General features: G+C 37.8%; 1 protein-coding gene across 7 annotated transcripts in view; it reads right to left on the minus strand.

Annotated features, from left to right (window-relative positions):
• The window catches only part of GALNT18 (polypeptide N-acetylgalactosaminyltransferase 18), a 329,806-nt gene that overhangs the window by 95,867 nt on the left and 213,430 nt on the right, over positions 1-20,509 (minus strand). For all 7 annotated transcript variants that reach the window (XM_055813301.1, XM_027778386.2, XM_027778387.2 and 4 more), the window contains one exon: positions 14,242-14,408. In XM_055813301.1, coding sequence (XP_055669276.1) covers positions 14,242-14,408 — 167 coding nt within the window. The remainder of the gene's footprint in view (positions 1-14,241; positions 14,409-20,509) is intronic.

Below are 20,509 nucleotides of genomic sequence, written 5' to 3' on the forward strand. Positions count from 1 at the left end.
ATCAGAATTGTATTAAAGTACATGCTGCAGAATATTTACAGAGACATCTGACTAAATTTTGCCAAAAGAATACTAGACAGAGCATAGGTGGAGCCTCATACTACCAAAGAAACAGGACTATTAGGCAGATATGCAGGTACTCGCAGGATTAATGTACAGCACCTATAGCGGAATTTTTAGAAATGAAGTGCCAGGCCAAGAATCTGTTCAATGCTCCCTTCAAAAACTGGCTATTTATTCTATATAATTTGTGTATTTCTCAGCTGTCACTAGTCAAGCCTCTTTTGGAATGCTGCTGAGGCCTTGGGCTGAAGCTTATGTCAACAAGGGTTCTGTTGTTAATAGGCTAATGCAGGCAGAGTTTACCCCTCGATTTCAGCAATATCTTCAAGCCAATTATCCAAAACTCACAAAGAATGCTCTTGCATTTCTAAAATAATCCCTTAAAAAATATAAACATACTTATTTTACATTTATTGATGTTTTTATGAGCCTTTTTTAGTCAGGAAACTACTGAACAGATGACTGATTTACACAGATAACTACGTGATACTGAAAGTGGTATCAAACTTTAAAAATATAATACAGAAGCAGAGAAAACAGTTTCCCTTATCACAGCCAGTTATATAAATCACAGGAATTTCTACTGCAATGGGCACACATGGCACAAACAGAAATGCAGTTCTCACACTGATAGGAGCCTTTAGTAACTCCCAGAATCAGAAATTCACTTAGTTCAACTGGGGATGGGTACGTAGGGGAAGTTAAGCCCGCAGAAACCTTGGCCCTGATAACCCAAGTAACCTGCTGCAATTAAAAGCTTCTGAGTGTGGACTGAAACTTATTTGAAATAAAATCCACCTCCAGCATACAGACTTGCTAACTCAGGCTGTATGTGGTATAAATCAAGTGATCGTTGCTCTGGATTAAATAAATCGTCCCTATTACTGCTCTAATAAAGAAGAGGAAAGTCAGCCAGAATAGCAGTGTACCAAAGGATAGTCCATCTGGAGACCTTTCCAGTTTTCCAGAAAATACTGTATATGAACTCTAAACCAAGGGGTGTATACAACACTGTGCAGCACCATAAAATGAATGCAATTTGTGGAGTATATTTCATCATATATCAAGGCTAAGTCTCAGGACATAAGATCCTGTGTGAGCGACATAAATCACACACTGCTGTTTCTCATGTTACGTTGATAATATTAACCAATCCCATGAAGTCAAATGAACTATTGAACATACATCTTTTTTCACAGTTCTACTAAATAACTTCTCTACTTTCTTTCTTCCTGACCTAAAGTTGATTGAGCTATTGTGCAGTAATCCACAGCTGATTAAACTCAGGCTGATATATTCCGATGCAACAGGCATATTCTTCTAGGGTACTTTACATTATAAGGAAAGCTGATTAGACCTTTTTTTCCATTTTACTGTAAGCCATCTCTCTCAGTGTTCCTAGTTTAGGGCCATAAAATGAAGGTTAGTTTAACAGACCATTTTATTAACTCGTCTCCCCTGAGGTTTTTCTTTTTAGATATTTTAAAAGACCCCTGACTTCCTAATTTTTCTACCTTATTAAAAGAGCGCTAAAAAGAACAAATATTGGACATGGCCAAGCTATGCTGAGCAGTCAGTCAGCAGTCGTGCAGTCAGAATTACATATCATTGAAAGCGACTGAGGCTTAGCTTTGCATTCATCTTCTTGGTAGTCTCTGTAGGCCATTCCCTCAGACAGGAGCTCCAAGGAGTGGAAGCTTCTGATAAGAACTGATAGGATCACAGAGGTTCCAGTTACATCCATTTGGGAATTCAATTCTTTCTTTTAGTGATGAACCATCTCTAATTTGAGTAGGTGGGCTATGTGAGCTTCTATACTGACCTAACATCACTGAAGGATTGGATTTCCTTGATTCTTTTCTAACACTCTCTGGACTAATTATATGAATTTATGGATAATATTTGTCTATGTCACAAGAAAGCACCTGTATCACACTGTAGAACTCAACCTATTAATGAAAAAGGAAGTCCTAGGAGGCAGTCAACACCTTTGAAGATCAGCTCTTAAACAAAAAACAAAACCCAAAAGCTTTAGACATTTGGTAAAGGTGTAGTGCTGACATAAGTAAACTGTAAAAAAGCTCTTCCTATAGGGAAAACAAAAACAACAACAAAAAAAGGTTAAAAAAAACCCCAACAAACTTTTAAAGTAAGGGAATACTCTCTTTTTGCCCCTTTCATTTTTAAGGATAATTTTCAACTGGGAACTTTCATGTATCTAATCTTGTTCTTTAGATTTGATATCATGCCTAGTTTAAACTCAGCATCATTTCGACAACGGAAGCCCACCAGAACTTAAAAAGAGCTGTCTGTGATGAAAGCTAGAACTCTACAATTACTGTACTATTCTCACCTCAGGGACTATGAATATACATCTGCAAAACCAACAGAAAATTCAGTTCTACAGTGTGCAGTAAAATGGTAATTTTGGCTGCCTTAAACCGGATTTACTGATCTGTCTTCTGCTGAAGTGCTCATGCCTGCATGACGCCTGAAGCGCTGCAGAGTATTCCAGGCAGTTGTAGGACCATCTAAGGGAGAAACCCTGAAGTACTTCATATGCTCAATGTATTTTCAAGGCTATGAACTACCAATATTTCCTGTCACCAAACTCTTTCCGGAGCTGCTACTGGGGCATACAATAACAGAGCCACTTATTCAGATTTCATATGTGAAGTCAAGAGAAGAGTGGATCAGTGAAAGACTAGTCAGTGTCATAAAATGCTGCTCTGACTCAGGGTCAATCCAATACCAGGCAACCTGTAAAGTACTGCTGTATCACTGTATAACAACTGATCTTCTCAGGCTTGTAGGATAAAACTAAAGTACAAATTCTCTTATTTCATTTAACACAACTCTCTTCCTATGACCTATGTGATCATTCTCCTGGAATGCCATCTATGTCCACATGTGATGATGCTCTTGTTACCAAGCCATCTGAGGTTTCCTGTAACTTCATTATTTTCTGTTGTTCTTCTCTTCTGGAAGACACAATTGCTGAAGCAGACAGACTAGATGAAAATTTCAGAAATTAGACCCTGCTTACTTCAGATAGCTCTAGCAATGTGCAGATCTAGACACAAAAAAAAAAAAAAAAAAAAAAAAAAAAAAAGAAAAGGCTAAATAACCCTCACTGTGGTTTTCTTGCCCTTATAGTCTTTGGGGTCCCCCAGAGAATGGAATTCTGGACATGGCTTTGTTTCTAAGTCATAAACTCTTCCTTTCTTTTACACAGCCTACCTTTTTTCTTGCCTATGCTATAGCTAAATCATTCACCTCTGATATGAAAGCATGCTGCATTGCTTTGCCTACTGCCTTCTTGTCCATTTCAATCTCTTCAGTTTGTTAGAGGAGCTGGTAAACAAGAATTATGAATTCCTAACCCCTCTGCTCAATTTCTGGTGAAAAAGCTTTCCTCAAATCCCTTTTCTAACATCGGACTAATGCTCTAAGTTGAGCTGCGATAAGATTTATTCCTAGCTGAATGGGAACGTTCAACGTCTAGCAGTTCTCCAGCTTCCCACATCTTGGAGACAGTGTTCCCAGAGATGACAATTTGGTGGTGTCAGCAAGAATCTGTTTTGGACACAAGGCATTCCAGAGGTTCTTATGGCACATCCACGTTCAGTTCTTGCCCTTCTATATAAAACTGCGTAGCACAAATAACTTTAATAAAAATTAATGCTATTCGTGGAATATATTTTGTCTTACATCAGGCCTAATCTCAGTACATAAGATCCAGCTTGTGAGATATAAACCACACACAGACTCACACAACTTTTGCTACAGTATTCCATAAGCTTCATCTATTTGCATGTGTGGGAAATGAGTAAAAAGAAGAAACGTTCCCTTGGAAATTGAGAGAGTTTTGATAAGAGAACACAAACTCGAACCTAGTGCTACACAGTTTTGCTTGCATGTTCAAAACTGATTATCAAAAGCACAAAAAAGTTTCAAGGGCACAAGTATCACTAAAAAGTCATTCTAGACATTTCATATAAGAAGCAGGCTGCAGGGAAATGTTGTAAACTTGTTCCTCATACAGCAATAACAATACTACAAGGCAGGGAGAACATAGTCACTTGTTTGACATGGGGATGCAAGTACATTTTTTAGGTACTGACACTGCACTTGTTCATGGTAATGAAAATGAGAAATCATTGTTTATTTGCTGGCAAATGAGTTCTCAACTTGTTTTCCATTTTAGAAGACCTTGTTGTTCTCTTTCCACTTCGTGCACATGAGCAAGGATTGAGTTTAGGAGCAACAGGTAAGGAGGAATAATCATTCCATTGCATGTATTACTGGTAGATCATGTATTTAGCCAAAGAAATATCTTTAAGCTTTCTAAAACTTTACCGTAATTCAATTAGGTATATGATATATTTTCCAGCTTCATAAAACATTAATGCTGTTTGCATCTCATTTTCTTGGGGTTTTAGTTGTTTTTGTTTTTGTTGGTTGGTTAGGGTTTTTTTACTTCATTTTTCCAATTATTTCTACTGCATGCAAAATCTGCTGGTATTTTTACTCCTTGAAAAGATTGCCTCAGATAGGAGATGGCAGCTTTTGAAACCTTAAACAATGATTAGAGAGGCATTGGGCCAAAGGAGCGTGTCAGTTGGGAGCAAAGGAACAATACAGCAGCTGACAGTAAGCTATCTTGAGAGAACCGAGAGCACTTAGCAATTCCATCAAGATTTTCTCTTCTGCCAAATGAAAACAACAGTGATTTATGCTGCCATATTATTAAGCATTCACCATGATTCTAAATCATTTATTGGAGAGTTTACACTGCAGTGCAGAAAAACCTTGTTAAATTTAATGAAAGGCAAATTGTTCCTTGAGTTGGCATCAAAAACATCTGTGAGAAAGCTTTGGAGCATCTACCAGTCCTCTCAGATTACACCTGAAGGGGAACTAATATTACAAAAAAAAAAAAAAAATCATCAGTTTCTTCACAAATTCCATTGCAAAATGCCACAGAGATGTGGCAGGAGGCTAGTGGGGAATACAGCTCCATGCAGGCCCCTCGGTCAGAAGTCTTCGCTTAACAGATTGCCAGGAGAGCAAGATATGCCCTGTCCTGTAGGAAGGCAGTTGCAGAACTTGAACTCAAAGAACAAACAGACTTCTAGACATTTGTGAAGATCATAAAGAACACAAAGGATGAATTTTTCGTATATAACCTGTATCTCCTTCCATAGGGGCTCACCTCTATATTTCTCTCTACCCAGACTCTCAAAACAGACTTCCAGTAAGTAGTGTTAACAAGGACTTTGATTACAGAGGCCCAAGAAAAACAAAACATCTTTTCCAAATAAACTGGGTGAGGAAAAACAGACAAGAGATTTTAACTCTCTCATGGCCTAACTTCTAAGTCTTAATTTTTCCCATGTTAATTCCTTCACTATAAATGGAAATTTTAGCTTTTACACCTAGTTTCATCACAGTTTCCATAAAGTTTTAAATAGAGCTTCCCAGGTTGCTACTTGAACCATACTGCTTAAAGTGTTACTTTTCCAGTGCAAAAGGAAAGCACACCACTTGAGCAATGGCCCCATAAATACCTAAAAGTAAACGAGTAAAGTAATTTAAATTTGGTCATCCAATATACTTGGAGAACACTTTCAAAAATTATATACCAAGCATATCTACAGAAAAAGTATACCAAAAGAAAAGTCAACATGAACTGATTTTTTTATTTACAAGAATTGAAATATCCTGTTAAAGGTTCTGTACTTGAACTTCAGACTTGCAGTAGGTTTCACAATGTCTTTAGAGTGTCTAGCAATGCCCATACATGTGCCTTTGTCTGTATGTCTACTGGGTCAACACAAGAGTAGTCTGTAATCATTCATACATTCTTGCTAACTGAATTTTATAATTTGGTGATATACTCAATCACCCTTGAATACTTCCTCAGGCAAATACCTCATCATGCCTTGGACCCTTCAGCATATTAAGCATTTTCAGGTTCTATCACAAACACATTGAAGTGTTTAAAATTATTAGCTCTGGTGGCAGAAAGTTTTACCACCAGTTTAAGCAATCAGCATTAATTTTATGAAAAGATTTTTTAATAATTTTTCTTTTTAAGAAAAGTGTTCTTGGGTTAGGAAGAAAAGGTAAATTTTGATAATGTTAATTTGAAAAGCAATTAGTTTTTCTTACTTTATATAGGATATGATCTTTCAGCTCCTCTGCCTAACACTACAGAGTATTTTCCGACCCCCTGTCAAGCCCTTCCAACGCTACCATTCTCTTGATAAGGAAAGAGGAAGAAAACCTTTTCTAGTCATTCAGGCTCTTACCTGCTTAAATTACCAGAGTATCTCAAATACAAGTTCTACCGGATTCAAAGAGATTCTCTGGTTACTTTATGGGAAAAGATGTCAAAAGGAAATAATCTGATCAAAGCAGAGTTACCTTACCGACAACAGATACCAGCACTTCCCTCGGGTTGTATATACTACATCTATACATATGTCTTATTTTTATAGACATAATATTTGTATATTTTATAATATACATATATATATTATTTTATATCCATAATATAAATATTAAATTTAACGAGGTACATTTGAGAACATTATCAATGGAAACTGTTCAAGCATTCCTGAAGGCAAAAAAATCCCACAAACGGGGGGCGGGGGGGGGGAAGGGCAGGGGGTTCAATCAAGCAATTTCTCACAGATCTCTAGTAATTACTTTTAAGACTAAAATCACAGTGACAGTACTGGGAAGTGGACCAAGGCAGCATTTATCCACTGGCATTCTCAGTCAGGATGTCACCAGCCCATAGCACTTCCAATGCACATGGGGCAAGTTCCTCATTGCTACCAGAAGAGCTTCAAATTAGCCTGTTCTTACTGTATTTGACTGCGGTCTTAAACACTGTGGGCTACATAAAGTTTCTGAATCACACCTGACACAGGTGATGCAATTTTCTGAAATCATTCTTCCAAAAGATTCCAAAGTGCCGATGTGCAGCTATTTATCATCGCCTAGAAACTTCAGCTGTATTGCCTGTGGTATGATGAGTAACCTGAGAGCACATATGACTGTGCTCACACTACGGGTTATGTCATTAGAGAACAGCAGAACACATGCAGGGATGAAGAACAAGAAAATACCCACTGTGCATTGTGCTACTTGACATATACAGGGTACAGAGTATATATGAAAGAGATACACAGTTTTAATTGGTATACCAGGATTCGAGCTAAAACAAAACGACTATGAAAAAAATTTCAGTCCTCTTGGATATGCTGTGATGATTCTGACATAGGGAAAGGTATGTATTAGACTGCAACACTGCAGCATATTAGGACTGAATGAGTTAAATTACCTCGTAGACAGAAAAAAAGATGACCATATATTAACTTTTAACAACTGCTGGCTAGGGAAGATTCAGTTCACAGTATTATATGAACATTTGAATCAAAAACTCTGATGTCAGAAGACTGCAATAAAAGCTCTGCTGCCCACTGCTGACCCCTAATGAGGACAGAGGTTATGCTATCCGCTTGCACACACATTGAAATTTTGCTTTTCCAACCATTCAAAAGGACTGAACTATACTATATTGCAGATGATTAAAACAACTGTTCTTTTGAAAGGCTACTTTGTCACTGCAAACACTTGCTGAACACACACTTCCACGGAGACAAATGGCCCAAGAGATGTGAGAGTTCTCTGGGATGCACCAGAAGAGCCACACTAAGCTGCAGTGGTCCTTCAGCCCCACCTCACTCTCTCAGCGCTGGAACTTTCCTATCCTTCCAGAAAATGAAGGTTAAGGACCTTCCACATAAGTTATAAAGAATGGAGAATGTGACAATTCCCATAATAAAGCAAAGCACACAGCATACTGGTTATCAAACAGCTTTCATATCACTGTAACTACAATGCTACAAAAATCAGTCTTGCCTCCAGCAAGGGATGCTATCCCTGCCCCCATCTGTGACTGAATGCAAGGCAACATTTGAGTCTGACGCAGTATGGGGTTCAGATATGGCAGAGTTAGAAACATGGATCTAAAAGAATATTACATAATTATTTTTAAATGAAAGAAAAAATATGCCACAAATCAAGGAGCATAATACTGCTGAGTGGGGGAGGAAGGGAGGGAGGGATCAGTCACGCAGGACAGATACAAGATTAGAAGAGGCCTGCGTACACTGGAATTTGAGAACATGAGAAATGGAGACCCCAGCTGAAGGAACCAAACTCATATAAAGAAGGACAAGGTATACGGAATGGATGTGAGGAAGTGAACGCCCAAAAAGAGCAGACTACCAGGGTGGAATGAGGACAAGGAAAGTGGAATGAGGGAATAAAGACCATGGATATAGACCACCCCTGGATGAAAAAAGAAGGAATGAACACAGGAGGAGAAGAAAAAGGTGTGAAAAGCGATAAATCAAAGGGAGTGGAACGAATAGTTGGGACAGACGGCCTTCATCAGCAGTGTCCGTCTTCTGCTCTGTTGCTCACTTCCTTTTGATATCCTGCTCCACCATCTCCTCCCTTTACAGCAGGAATCAAATACAATGTCACAAGGACTGACAAGTAAGAAGAGAGAACAGTCTGCAGCCACTGTAGGGCATCATTCCTCACAGTCCTATTTACATTAGTGTTTCTCTTTTTTCCCACAAGAGTTTTGAGCTGCATGACCAGGTATCGCTGGGGCATGAACCAAAGTGTTCATATACTCCACTCTCTCAGAATAACACACCTCAGAATAACAACATTCCTCATTCTGCTAACTTCTGCTGACTGCTGAAACAGATGGCCAGTGGACTATGGTTTGTTTCTGGTTATTTTCTTCTTACATATTTTCAGATGCATTCACTGGCACACAAACCACAACACACCTCATTGCAGTCCTAGCATCAGCACAGAACATGTAACAGTAAACATATGCTCGAAGAATTGTCTTTATTTATTCAAGTTCCAGTGCCAAATGTTACTATTCAAGTAAAATGCATGGTTTGTAACAACAGGTAGCATTTTTTTCAAATCTAAAACAGAGAAATATTTCCTGGTCTATAGTTATGCTTTTTAGCATCTGATTCCTAACTAGCATTACACAGTCCTCTTCCATGTCAATCCCTGACAACACTCCTGAAAGCTTGTTTGTGTAAAGGCTGCAATAAGGACTTCAGCATCAAGAATTTTAACTAATGGAGAGAATGAATCTAGGCAGGTATAGCAAAGCCTTTACAATGAATAAGCCATGGCCCAAAAGTGAATGCAGGTTTGAATAAAGTCTGGCTCTTTCCTTAGTTTTAAATGTTTTTGTTTGTCTGAATTTTGCTGGCATTCAGGTAAGAAAAGAACAAGCAGCCAAACAGAAGGACAGCAAGTCCTAAAGTCTTCCCTAGCATACTGTTATTAACAGGCTTTTAAAGTCAACATTCATAGCTGTCTGGTGTACAAGTAAGCAATCTTCAAATCATGCTGTAATATGAAATCTAGCATGCATTTGAACAGTACTTCTGAGGTTTATTCATCACTGCTTTTGTAAGAAAAAAAATAAATCAGACAATCTTCTATTCCCAAGTATGTCTTAAAAAGTAACCCAAGAAGAAATACACCTTTCTAATGAAAAGCTGTGGATGCTTTTTGAAAAGTTTCTTTTTATTCAGTGCTTTGAGGACAATGTTGCAAATCTCTCATGGGTGATACAGTTGCATCTGACCCACTTTCTACCACTCTGAGGTAGTCTCTTCAACATTACAAGTCATAAAATTATGTATCTGGCATTATTACTGCAATTCCATAGCTGTATTCATAGAAATCTCAGGACAAAATGAGAATTGTTAAACTGAACGTGTTAGAATATTTCATTCATAAGTAATGATTCAAAGAAAAAGGAAGACATTATGATTTTTTTTTATGAAAAAGAAGATTATGAAATCTGAGCCTCTATTGCAACATTTATTAACTTTAATATGAAAAAATGACATAGAGGATGATAATTATTGCTATAATATAAAATGTTGTAAGGCATACTCTGGACACATTAATGCATACTGCCTCCCCATGAAACTTAACACATCATGGCTCACAATGAGCTTTTTTAGAGAGATGTCATATCATCCTAAAATACCTTCAAAACGTGCTTCATTATGTAGCAGGACTCAATGCCAGCAAAAAGACTCAAAAGCCAAGGCAGAACTCCAATGGCACAGCAGGTCACCACCCTGTCCCCAGAGGGCAGGATACAAGCAGCCACTGTGTGACTAGAACACTACTCTGGTAGTCTCCAGCTCGGGTAATGTTTTTTCTAAACACATTTCTGACGTCTGGTTAACTACCAGCAGTCATGGGCACGGTCACTTAAAAGTTTTTTTAAAGCCTCTTCTCCACAAGTCACACATTGAGTCAGCTGGAAAACTCTTGCTACCTCTGAAGGCAAAAATGAATAAATTATTTTATTGCCAAGTTATAAACTAATGAGCACATTATCTCCAAAAAGCAAACAGCGCTCCTGAGGAGAATGAGAGGATTCTGGTCTGACAGACAGCACTTAAAACTACAGTAAAGCAGCTGAAATCTGCACAGTTGCTCTATTTCACACCAATGTGACAGAGACCTGAATGAGATCCAAATGAACAACACTGATACTTGGTTTGCTTTTTTAAGAAAAATCTTTTCTTCTCATTATACCAGTACACAGACAGTCACTGAAATGCACTCTTTTTTAACCTTCAATTAAATTAAATTGTAATACTAATGTACCTAACAGCATATATGAAACATTTCAGTGTTATGCTTGTCAAAATTCCATCAGAAAAGAAGGTATGGTGAAATACATAAATTAAGCCATGCAAACAGCTTATTAAAATAAAGGCTCAAAATGTTGGGACCTATTAAATATATTTTCTGCTTTTAAATGGCACACACTGGCATTTTCAGTTTCCTAACTTGAAACATTTATGTTAAAAAAGGGAAGCTTCAGATAGAGATTAATTGAGGTCTCCTGAAACATAATTTGGAACTTGAAAAACTGCACTGAGTTTTAGACAAAGTCATAGATACTTTGCTTGACATACCCTGAAGTGCATGAAATAAAATACTATAGCTTAATATTGTTCAAGACAAATGTACAGACTTTGGCCGTACACTTGAACTGTTTCTGAAATCAGCCTTCTGGAATTTTAAAAAGCAACTACCTCTTCCATTGCTCTTTTCAGGCATTCATTAATGGATTCAGAATTTGGCCCATGGTAAGAATTTATAACAGTTTTCCAGTATAACACTTCCCCTCAGAAGCCGGAAATTCTGGTGCCTTCCTCCAGTGCCAATCATCCTATCTGCTTTTATTTTAAACCATTATGCTATGTGAATCCAAACAAATAACGCAAGTGACTCAAAATAAAATATGTGTTCATTTGCACTCCGCCTGATCTCTGTCCTCACTTTTTCTTTCTAGTCACTTCCCACAGTGCAACGTTTATTGCCTGTGAAATCCATGACTGTGGCATCCCGGAAAAAAAAATATCTTACATCTAGTTATAAAAGTTGCCATCCTCGGCGAGAGCCTGAGAGTAAACATACTGCTTTATAATTAAGATTCTGACAGGGCCCTGTGAGAAGCAGAGTCTGTAGCCAGATGCAAGCACACAACAAGCTTTTGCCCCCTCAGGTAACATTACAGGGAAACCCAGAGTAACCCACTTATCTCACAAGCAGCAACACTTGCAAGCTAAAGAGCTACTAACAAAAACATAGAATGACACTAAATATAAAGGATTCGTTTCAGCAATGCTAGGAGGGAGAAAAAAATTGAAAAATATAACACTGTAAAAGCAAAAGTAAATTGTAAAATAAATATTTCAGGATTTAAACTAATAATAGAAAAGCCCACAAATCATCTTCACAGTTGCTCCCTTTCCTGCTAAACATCCACCCTCTCCAAATGGATGCCTATTACCAGGTCTTCAGCATACATTATGGGATAAAGAGGACTGTAGGAATCTAATTTACTACCACAGGGAAGAGATGCTAGAGAAAGGGTAGCAGAAAATCCTAGAAAGAGCTGAATTTTTCTAGGAGACTACGTATCACTCTGCACAGTGTGATTTTGTATAGAACGACATGTAACACCAAGCCAAGACAGCCAAGCCAAAGGTTACCTTTCTTTCAATTTCTGTCCTCCTGTTTGGGGCCAGGAACCTAAGAATTGAAGGCAGCGAAGGGCAAAAAAGGCAAGCCCGAATAAAAGGCACAGCCAACCATAAAAATATGATACTGTACAGTATCAGTGTTGGTACTAATAAAAAATGTGTCTGAACAGGTCTTCCTGAAAGATGAAGTGGTTCCTGTGATTTCTTATCTATTTCAGGTAAGAAATAATGAAAATGAGTAATTTTGACAAGCCCGTAGAGCACAGTGCAAAGTGTATTTATTAGTGAGCTCGTCATAGTGATGACAGGCTCTCAGGAACACTGATATTTCTGACATTGCTCTGCAATGTTCCAGCTGGAATAACTGACTGTAAATTACAAAAAAAAAAAAAAATCAGACTCAAAACTCTAGAAACTACTATTTTTCAGCCAGATTATTTTTCTTCTTCTATGGCTGCCTTGTGGCCAGTTCCTCTGAGTCCAGAGGCCTCAGGCCCTGCAGCACCAATAGCCATTCAGATTCACTGAGCTCCTGTTTGAAGGATGCAGGAGTGAATTTCTATAAACACATTCCAGAGCCCAAGTCCGCCAGTCAAAGCTGCATTTCAATTTTTTTTTTCCTATCAAACTGCTATGTATTGCATGAAGGAGTGGTCAAAAATTAAGGCCACAAAGAGCACATCAGTAGAACAACATGTCAAATGACTGAACTGCATACTGAAGCAAATCAGAAGTCTACCTTAGCTTACAAAATGTTTCTGAATCATGTGTACGTGTGTGCACACATGTTGATTTTTTTTATTTACTTTGCTTATAGTTTACTGCTTCATATGATTTTTCACTTCATTGTATTGCTACATCATAAACTGTGCCATAAACTAAGAACAGCAACTCATAAATCTTGTATGTCAATTTACCCACATTGCTCCACGAGTGTTTCAAGAAAAGCTTGGTCAGCCTTAGGTAACTCTAAACATCATATTATTCACTGGGACTGGAATTATATTTGACATAAGCCTAGATCAAGTTGTTGGAGTTTGTGTGTACTTTAAATTTAGTCAGGATTTTACTTTTTCTTCATTGATAGTCAGCAGAAGAGGCGATGATGAAGTGCATAGCCCAGGGGTGTGAAACTTATTTACTTGTTTCCCAATAAGTTTCTTTTCTGTACAAATCTGAGATACATTTATGATCAGCAGCAAGTCACAGAATCTAGCTACAGGGATCACATAACAGATGTAATGATGGCAAGGATAAAAGAAACCCTTTGTTCAGCATTTTCCTTCAACAGGATAAATTCAGATTCTCCTTGTATTTTAGGAGTTCAGAATTAACCCCCCAGCAGAGCAAAAATTTTAAGTTCAGCATCCTGTGCTTATTAAAATTTCATCACTAAAGTTGCCAGAATATAAGACTCGTAAATGCCCAGCACAGACTCAATGACAAACACATAGGCAAGTACTGAACAATCAGATATGGGCAGTCCAGTCCTTCAGATCATGGAGAACAAAATCTGAGTATATAGAGCAGAAAAGCAGCAAGGTAAATGCTGCCAATGAGGAGAGGAGAACTGGAAATCTAAAGGTTGTGTCTAGGAAACACAAAGATTTTTTTATACAAAATATCAAGTGACTACACATGTGCAATCATACAACTGAAACGGGAAGAGCACAGAAAGCATATAACCTCAAAGGCACTCGGAAGCACTAGGAGTAAAACTTCTTAGGTCTCTAATCTATTGTTACACTCAAAATGCTGACTACCAGACGCATTAAACAAACAGAAACAGCACTAACATGCCCCACTTGTGTGTATTTGAAGGCAACACAGGAAGACTGTGGGATGAGAAGGGAGAAAATATACTGACATTTGAAATGCCAATGGGATGAGCAGGAGCCAAAACTCAAGGATTCTCATGTATGATCCAACCTCAGAGGGGTGGGGGCGATGACAATGACACACAACCAAAAAAAAAACCCGAAAAAACCCAAAACAAAACAACAACAAAAAAAAGCAACAACAAACCAAAACCTCTTACCATTATTACTGTTATCATCAACTAAAATAATCTCTTTGAGCAGATGAGCAGGAGTCCGGTCAATGGCTGAATGGATGGAGCGCAGAATCACCGAGAGAGCTTCATTGACAAATATGAATACAATGCTGACCTCAGGAAGACTGTCAGGAAACGTAAGGTTTCTGCACCTGAAGAAAAAGGTTAAAAAAAAAAAAAAAAAAAAAAGAAGAAAAAAAATGTAAGCTTTTGGAATTCATAAAGCCAACAGAAAAAGTTTCAGAAAAATCTACCCCTGACTATAAGAATGATAAAAGAGCTTTTGTAGATATGGATCAGAAGGTGCTCATACCTGTTCAAAGCACATATATATAAGAACCAGATGGATTACAACCTGAAAAGAGGAATCCCTGAGAACAACCTCCCGAATGTGTCTGTGCAACCAAGGCCTAGAGTGAGCTCACTTTTCTACCCAACGCCCAAAACACTGTGAATCAGGTACAAAATCTTGTTTAAATGCCACTTCCAACAGCAGTTTTTCACAATGTCTTTCTGGACATGGCAGACAGGAATAAACAGAGTTAGCCCCTTACTTTGAAAAGGATCTTCTTAATAGCCGCATTAATTACTTCTGCTACAGAATCCACTACCTCAGTCAGAATCAGAGGCTTCTTTCTCAACTTAGTACATCTTTATAAAGCTAGTGCATTTCTGTTTGATGTAATTAACTGAAATTTCACCCAAGCTTTGAAAATTTGGATTCAAAAAAACCTATAAAGTAGTTAACAGGCTTAAATATACTGAAATAATTTTCAGTATTATCCTGTAAAGAACCTACAAAGCCTATTTTAGTCACTTCACTTGCAGCCAAAATGCATCGAGATATAAAATGGTCCAGCAAACAATGCTACAGCCAATCTATCTTTTAGCTGTCTAGCTTAGGCACAGTAATATTTGTAGTCCTTGCAATATCAATGTACAAAGAAGATAAAAGTGAAACTCTAGCAAAAAGGGTAAGATATGTCACCAATCAGATAAAGAGCTACACAGTGATTTTGGAAAGTATTTTAAATGACAACAAAAACACATTGAAAATAGATTGAAAAAGTCGCTTCTCTGAAAAAACAGAAAAAAATGGGGTTTTGTCTCCTCTGCCAATTCAGCTAATGCTGAGATATATGTAAAATATACTTTTGCAAGAAATTAATGACAAACTATATTCCAAATAGTTCCAGATGACAAAACCAGCTCCCAAAATACTGCTGCCCTATCATAAATGCATGCATAAACTGAAACATCCAAACAAAATTTCTGTTTCTAACATGTCTCCCATCCATTTAAGGGAAATTATTTGCACTGGTTTTCCCACCTGCATTCATTTACATCTTTTCAAATTAGATCACACCAGACAAGATTTTCCATTGTCTGGCACCTTGCGCAGACAGGAGCAAAGCATTTAGTGCTGTCAATGTCATTTGACTCTCTTTCTGCTCCACCATAAATTAAAAGATAACTATATACAAGAAAATAGAATTAGGCTCCTGTTGTCTCTAATTTCTTTAGCCCTTTCAAATGGACTCATCTTCAATGAGGGTACATTGCTAAATTGAGTTCATGTTTTCTTTTTTCCATTCAGACTCACTTATCATCTTTACTTCGAGCTTGAATTAACTTCTTTTTCAATACGTGTAGAATTTTTCAAAATTGCATTTTCCTGCCTACATTGTTTTTCATATCAGATGATGACAATAAAAATTACCTACTTTTTTTATTTCATCAAATCAGAATTAAACCCACACACCTTGGATCACGCACAGAACAGAGAGCACTTGCGCAGTTTCACATGTCTGTCTTCTTTATATCAAGTTTTATAAGGAATAAAAATCCATAATTTTAGGAATGAACAAGAAATAGCTACAGAAAAAGGGTACGTGTACATGTGTATAAAACAGGCCAAAGGGGGGAAGACAGGAAGAAATTGTATGGATCAAAACCTTAGATCCATTAAGCCCTAAGAATTGAAGGGTTGTGTGGCAACCAGAAACATATGAGCTTCATTGACAGCTCTGCCTCAGACTCACCCAGGGGCCTCAGAAAAGACCCCTAACCTGCCCCTCCACAAAGCGAGGCTCTTGCTAAAAAAAACAAATCCACAAAGCACAGAGCATATTTCAGTATTACGACTAAGTGATTTCTAAATATAAGTTCTAAATACTATTTAGAATTAAAATAATCAGTATCAGTCCAATGTAGCTACAAAATTACCTCTAGCAACCTACTCCGCTAAATTACATTGGGCTAATAACCCTAAAGTAACAGTTGTCATGGTTACCAGAAATTTAGAGAAACTCCTGGTTTCTATTTCAAGCACAACTCTGGTAAACAGAGGACAGCATACATTATGAATCTTCTTTCAAATATTTGTCCACCAGAAAATACTGCTCTAAAATATATGCATTGTGATAAGACAATGTAGCCAGTCACATTAAAATTAGTTTAGCGTAACTATGCAGTAAGAAAAAGAGCAAGAATGATTTCCTGTATTAATGACTTATCTCTGAGTCCTTCTACAAATATGTAAATAGATAATGAAAAATAATTATGTTCTAGAGGATTTGAGAACCTTTCACCAAGAGCTACACAGGTATTGCAGCCGACAATGGCAACAGAACACATTTTTGGTTTAAACACTAAATTCCTGTTTTTCTAAAACAGGATGCAATAAAGCACATAACTAAAACATTTGAGGTTGAAGTATTGTTTTAAGAACATACGCAGGAGGGTGTTTTAGTTTTAACAGAATAAGAATTTCTCAGAAGCACAAGCATAAACAGAATTGTACCTTTTTCAGTATCTGGTAACATTTTGTCATCAGCCAAATTGCAAATGTAAGTCCAGGATGTATGAGAGGAAAAAAAATCCCATTCTGCCGTAAGTGGAATAAATAGCACTAAAACTCTTGCAAAAGAACTGAGCCTTGTAAGAATTCCAGCTCAACTATTTATGTTTATAATTTCATTTTGTCATCAGTCTTCATTTTTCCTTTCACTATTACCAGTATTTTAAGTGTTAACTGAACTGTGCCAACAAGGCTGGCATTGAACAAAACATAAAAATGGCTTTATTCCTGTTCTTTGAGGATTCAATCTATTATTACAGAACTACAGTCAGCAAGACAGCACTTCTGCTGCAAATCTAGAAATCTTTGTTTGTGGTCATCATCTGCTATTACAAGGGAGCAAAGGCAGGCATACAATCATATGATGAATTTGAATATACAGTTGGCATATATAACTATAAGCAAACGTGGCTGACTTTTTTTCTCCTGGCAACAATCCTCAAGAACAAACAACAACTTTATAATAAGGAAAGATTGGACAGCAGACAGGCAACTTGATAAATATGCAGGTAAGTTCCAAGATTGTAACACAAGACTGATTAGTTCTTGGTCTCCTAAGCATTTTACAACATAGGTTTAATTTTATCAGATTGATTCCCTACTCCTTTTAATAAAAGCTGTTAATGTCAATAAAATTATACAACAAAGGTCCATTTTTTTCTTCGTACTTAAACCCAAGATCTTTCTCTGAATAAAGCAATAAGAACAGTAAGCTGGGACTTTATGAACTTAATAAAACTCATATTTGGATGAACATGAGAAAAATTCTTCAGAGCTATTCAGCCAAAAATTGTTAGCCTCTCAGTATTATGCCAGGGATTATTCTGAGTATGCCAAGTGAAAGAACGTTCATCTGTTATGACACATTAAAAAGAGACAGTTTAAGAACGAGAGAGTGTGCAGATTACTGCATCGCACCTTCCTTCAGTAAAAGGAGACGATGGGGAAGATCAAATCCAAGTGTGTATCATTAGTAACTTACGATATTATACCAGCTTGAAGACTGCAGCTGATTCAGTATCACTGCTAGTGATATTAAATAATTCTAGAGCAGCCATTTGAGAAGATACATCCAGACAGAACAAACTGAAGCACAGATCAGAATCACAGAGGGTGGCTACTCAGACAATACACACCACTGCTGTGAGTCAGTTTGAAGGCAGGCAAAAGTGAGAGAAGAAAAAGAAGAATCAAAAGGTAGAGACTAAAAGAGAGTGGGAAATATGACAGGATTAAACATTATTTTTTTAACAAGAATGCTGAATAATTTGGTGATTTTAGGACTTCTGTCCAAAACAGTAGAATAGGTGAAGTACCAGGCTTTTGTGCTCTTTTTAAAGGTGTCCTTTCAAGCATCAAATACAACATGCAATATTTATGCTCTCTTTCATGAGCAGAAACAAAAGAACAGAGTCAGAAACGAATATGGAGCCATCTTTGGCACTAACATAAGGCAAGCAAAACAGAATGTTTCACAGACACATGTGGAGATGCAGAGCTAACATGCAATTGCCCTGCCTGAGCCTCACAACTTGAGATCTCATGTTTTTCTTCCATCAGTTTTAATAAAGGAAAACCTATAGGTTCATAGAAGTCTTGTGTCTTGCACACTACATGCAGAACTGCATATACCACCATAACACTGATGGACATTTTGGACAGATACACACACATAAACACTTTTGTCTTGAAACACATCACTCTACTCAACAAGCTAATGCTTAGTTTCCCCCCTTTGTGTAGTTATATTTGCATTCAGTGGATTTCCTGCCTGCTCTGTTTGTGCCCACTTCACCACAAAGCTCATTCTGCTGTTCTTCAAGGCTTCTGCCATCGTCCTTTGCAAATTAAGCTTCAAAGCAATACAATGTGGGACTTGTGAATTATTTGAAACAAGAAGCACTTAAAAAATGGCCATAGCTTTTCTCTGTACAGGAACCAGGACATCTCCTCTGCACTTGTCTAGACATCAAACAGCACACTGACTCAGCTAGGAAAAGGGCAAACCTAGTGCAAGCCAAACGCTATACCATACTATTTAGCAATCTCCAAAGAAGAAAACACATCTGAGCTTTAAATGTTTCTTCTACCCCTTCCACGCTTGCTGACTTTGCTTCTTCATACAATTAGTGTTTTTACCAATGCAAAAGAATTTTGGCTGACTGCAGTTATACTGACTGAAAAAGTTGATCTACACCTACTGGTCAGCTTCTTTGTATCATACGGGCAATGCAGGAGCAAAACTGCAAAATAGTTCCTCTGCGGGGCTCCTGCTGCACACCTCTTTTTCCACTACCCCTCACTCTCTCATCACGTAAGCAAAGAATGTTATCTCTCCTTCTCACATGTGCTTCAGCACACTGGATTAGGCAACAAAAATTTACAAGCCAACAAAATAGAATCCTAAGTGCATCCACTTGAAAGGAAATTTGGTATACACCTTTAGGATTCCCAAACAACCTACCTTTTAATAATGTATTTATGTGTAAGCTTGTTCAATATTTCACTCACAAGAAGCTTTGTGGGTACTGCCTACTGTACTTCAAATAATGAGCACAATGGAATTATATCTAACACAGAAGTATTATCCTGTTCCTGCATGCATTAAGGGCAACATTGCCTCCCTCAGTGCTTCCAAGCTCATTAGAGCCAGTAGTTATTTGTTAGTCTGTGATGTAGATAAGTTTACGGGCTAACAGATGCACATAAGGGTGGTAAACAGCAGAGCACCCAATTTCAGCAGCAGAAAATAAATGAAGGCCTTGGGAGAGAAAGTATAAGCAATACTCCACAACACTGCTTATACTGTCTACTAAGTACTGCAAAAAGGGAGCCTACCTCAGAACGTGACCACCAATTCAGGAAGCTGGGATATCCAGGGCAGTTATTTACTACAGTCAGTATTGTAACAGATTACTTTGGCTGTGCTGGGGACTCCACTGCACTAGCACAAATATTCACCGTGAAAAGTAAATAAAATTCTACGTTTTATGACAGAACATGAGGCCCATGGCTGTGCAAAGGGTTAGAAACCACTCTGTAGTACTGAAAACACGAGAAGGTCACACTGCAAGATGTGACAACTGCCATAGCCTGACGCATCTACAGTCTGCTGGATGCTTCTGTCTGACTGATGGCCATTTTTTTCAAGAGAAGCCAGAGTTCAGGGGCTTGGGCAGAGTGCACTGCCCTAACTACTAAATGTGGTCTCCCACCTCTGCCTGCCACCCACATTGGACGACTGGGCAAGGGCGAGTATTTGCCTCTCCTTCACACGTTTTGTGGCTCAGCTATCTCTAATTGTTCTTTGGTTTTCTCATTGCATTAAATATTGACAATAACAAGCCTAGAAAATCCTCAATGCTATAAAACAGGGTTATATGTGGAGTTGCC

The sequence above is a fragment of the Falco peregrinus genome, chromosome 9 (assembly GCF_023634155.1).
Source record: "Falco peregrinus isolate bFalPer1 chromosome 9, bFalPer1.pri, whole genome shotgun sequence".
Lineage (NCBI taxonomy): Eukaryota > Metazoa > Chordata > Aves > Falconiformes > Falconidae > Falco > Falco peregrinus.